This window comes from Mus caroli, chromosome 10 (assembly GCF_900094665.2).
Source record: "Mus caroli chromosome 10, CAROLI_EIJ_v1.1, whole genome shotgun sequence".
Classification (NCBI taxonomy): domain Eukaryota; kingdom Metazoa; phylum Chordata; class Mammalia; order Rodentia; family Muridae; genus Mus; species Mus caroli.
Window position 1 is genome coordinate 76,340,490 of NC_034579.1, and position 2,892 is coordinate 76,343,381.

Genomic DNA, 2,892 nt, shown 5'->3' on the forward strand with positions numbered 1-2,892 from the left:
GAGGGAGGGAGGGAGGGAGGGAGGAAGGAAGGAAGGAAGGAAGGAAGGAAGGAAGGAAGGAAGGAAGGAAGGAAGGAAGGAAAGAAGAAAAGAAGGAAAGAAGGAAAGAAAAGAAAATGGGGAACAGAGCTAAACAGAATTCTCAACTGAGGAAACTCAAATAGCCGAGAAACACCTAAAGAGATGTTCAACATCCTTAGTCATCAGGAAGATGCAAATCAAAACAACAAAGATTCTACCTCACATCAGACAGCATGGCTAAGATCAAAAACTCAGGTGACAGCAGATGCTGGCGAGGATGTGGAGAAAGAGGAACTCCTCCATTGTTGGTGGGATTGTAGGCTGGTAAAACCACTCTGGAAATCAGCCTGCGGTTCCTCAGAAAATTGGACATAGTACTACCTGAGGACCAAGCTATACCACTCCTGGGCATGTACCCAGAAGATGCTCCAACATGAAATAAGGACATATGGACCACTTTGTTTATAGCAGCCATATTTATAATAGCTAGAAGCTGGAAACAAACCAGATGTCCCTCAACAGAGGAATAGATACAGGAAATTTGTTATATTTACACAATGGAATACTACTCACCTATTAAAAACAATGAATTCATGAAATTCTTAGGCAAAGGGATGGAACTTGAAAATATCCTGAGTGAGGTAACTCAGTCACAAAATAACACACATGGTATATACTCACTGATAAGTGGATATTAGCCCAAAAGTTTGGAATACTCAAGATACAATTCACAGACCATATGAAGTCCAACAAGAAGGAAGACCAAAGTGTGAGTGTGCTTCACTGCTTCTTAGAAGGGTGGGAAAAATATTCACAAGAGGAAATATGGAGACAAAATGTGGAGCAGAAACTGAAGGAAAGGCCATCCCGAGTCTGCCGCACCTGGGGATCCATCCCAGATACAGTCACTAAAGGACGCTGTTGTGGATGCCGAGGAGGTTGCTGGGGAGGTGCTAGCTGACATGAACTTGATATGGCTGTCTCCTGAGAGGCTCTGCCAGAGCCTGATAAATACAGAAGTGGAAACGCATAACCAACCATTGAACTGAGCGCAGGGTCCCTGATGGAGGAGTTGGAGAAGGGACTGAAAGAGCTGAGGAGGTTTGCAGCCCTATGGAGGGAGCAACAGTGTCAACCAGCCAGATCCCCCAGAGCTCCTAGGGACTGGACCACCAACCAAAGAGTACACATGGAGGGACCCGTGGCTTTGGCCAAGTATGTGGCAGAGGATGGCCTTGTTGGACATCAGTGGGAGGAGAGGTCCTTGGGCCTGAGGGTGTTCAATGTCCCAGTGTAGAGGAATGCCAGGGCAGAAAGACAGGAGTGGGTGGGTGGGTGGCTGAGCACCCTCATAGAAGCAGGGGGCAGGGGGGATGTGGTGGGGGTTTCCTAAGGGGAGACCTGGAAATGGGGAAACATTTGAAATGTAAACAAAGAAAATAGTCAATAAAAAATAAGCAGCTCCAACAGGCAGATTGTATGGAGTCCTATCTTAAAGTTGGCTCCCTGCCAATCCTGGTTCAGTAGGTAGCATCTGTATCCTTGTTATTTAAGCAGAAGCACAATTATTAGGCCATCCTTAGCTCCTCCCCATCCAAATCTGTGGATAAATCCTGTTGTCCCAACTTCAGAATACCTACTGACACCAGCTAGCTTCAGAACCTAGTGTGATCTTCCCATTGCTGCCCACAAAGTGCTACTTATTCCCCCTTTTAGAACAATTTCATTTTATCCTGCATGCATGCATGCATGAGTGTTTTGCCTGCATGTGTGTATATGTACTGTGTGTGTGCCTGGTGCCCAAGGAAGCCAGAAGAGAGCATTGGGTCCCCTGGAACTGGAGTTACATAAAGATGTGAGTCTCAATGTACTGGGAACCAAATCCCTCCCAGCCTGTGGTGATGAGTAATGTTACAGCTACCCGCTTTAGAGCATTCTCTACACATTGGACATCTCACAGCATCCCATTGTATCTCACAAACACAGGAGAGTAGGCAGCGTCTGTGCCATGCTGCAGATTAGAAAAGTGAGACTCCACGGGATTACAGAAATTTTCCTGAGAGGGTGGGAAAATGGAACCCCCTACACCGTCCCCATCTCCTGGTAGTTCCCACTGGCTTTGGATGGGTGAATCATAATAATTTGGACAAAAGGCGAGAGAAAAAGGATAAAAGTATGATTCTATGATGGCATGCTTACCTGTAGTCCCACAAGTCGGTGGATGTCTTGAGCAGAGGGTAAGTCACAGTCGCCTGAGAAGGCCGCTGCATGGCCCAGAGCCAAGGTGGTGTCATACAGTTCCTGGATATCGCCTGCATTTGCAAGTATCAGCAAATAGAACACAAGTATCTCAGGACTAGACAGAACCATCCCTTAATTCCTAACTTTGTAGAGCAAAGGTGCAAGGCTCCTGTTTTCCCATGGCATGGCAGTGTTCTTAAGAACATTTCAGCTGGAGAGATGGCTCAGTGGTTTAAGAGTACTGTCTGCTCTTCCAGAGGACCTGGGTTCAATTCCCAGCACCCACATGGCAGCTCACAACTGTCTGTAACTCCAGTTCCAAGGAATCTGACATATTCATACCAGTGCACATAAAATAAAGTTAAATAAACCATTTAAAAAAAAAAAAAAAGGAGCTGGGCAGTGGTGCACACACCTTTAATCCAAGCACTTGGGAGGCAGAGGCAGGCAGATTTATGAGTTCAAGGCCAGCCTGATCTACAGAGTGAGTTCCAGGACAAACAAGACTACACAGAGAAACCCTTGAAAAAACAAAAACAAGAGTTCCAGAACAACCAGGGTTACACAGAGAAACCTTGCCAAAAAACAAAAAAAAAAAAAAAAATGCGGTTACTCTTAATCTCTTAATTG

At 45.7% G+C, this 2,892-nt stretch overlaps 1 protein-coding gene across 2 annotated transcripts in view; it reads right to left on the bottom strand.

The window, feature by feature from the left end:
- The window catches only part of Glt8d2 (glycosyltransferase 8 domain containing 2), a 33,054-nt gene that overhangs the window by 6,563 nt on the left and 23,599 nt on the right, over positions 1-2,892 (bottom strand). For both annotated transcript variants that reach the window (XM_021174966.2, XM_021174967.2), the window contains exon 7: positions 2,221-2,333. In XM_021174966.2, coding sequence (XP_021030625.1) covers positions 2,221-2,333 — 113 coding nt within the window. The remainder of the gene's footprint in view (positions 1-2,220; positions 2,334-2,892) is intronic.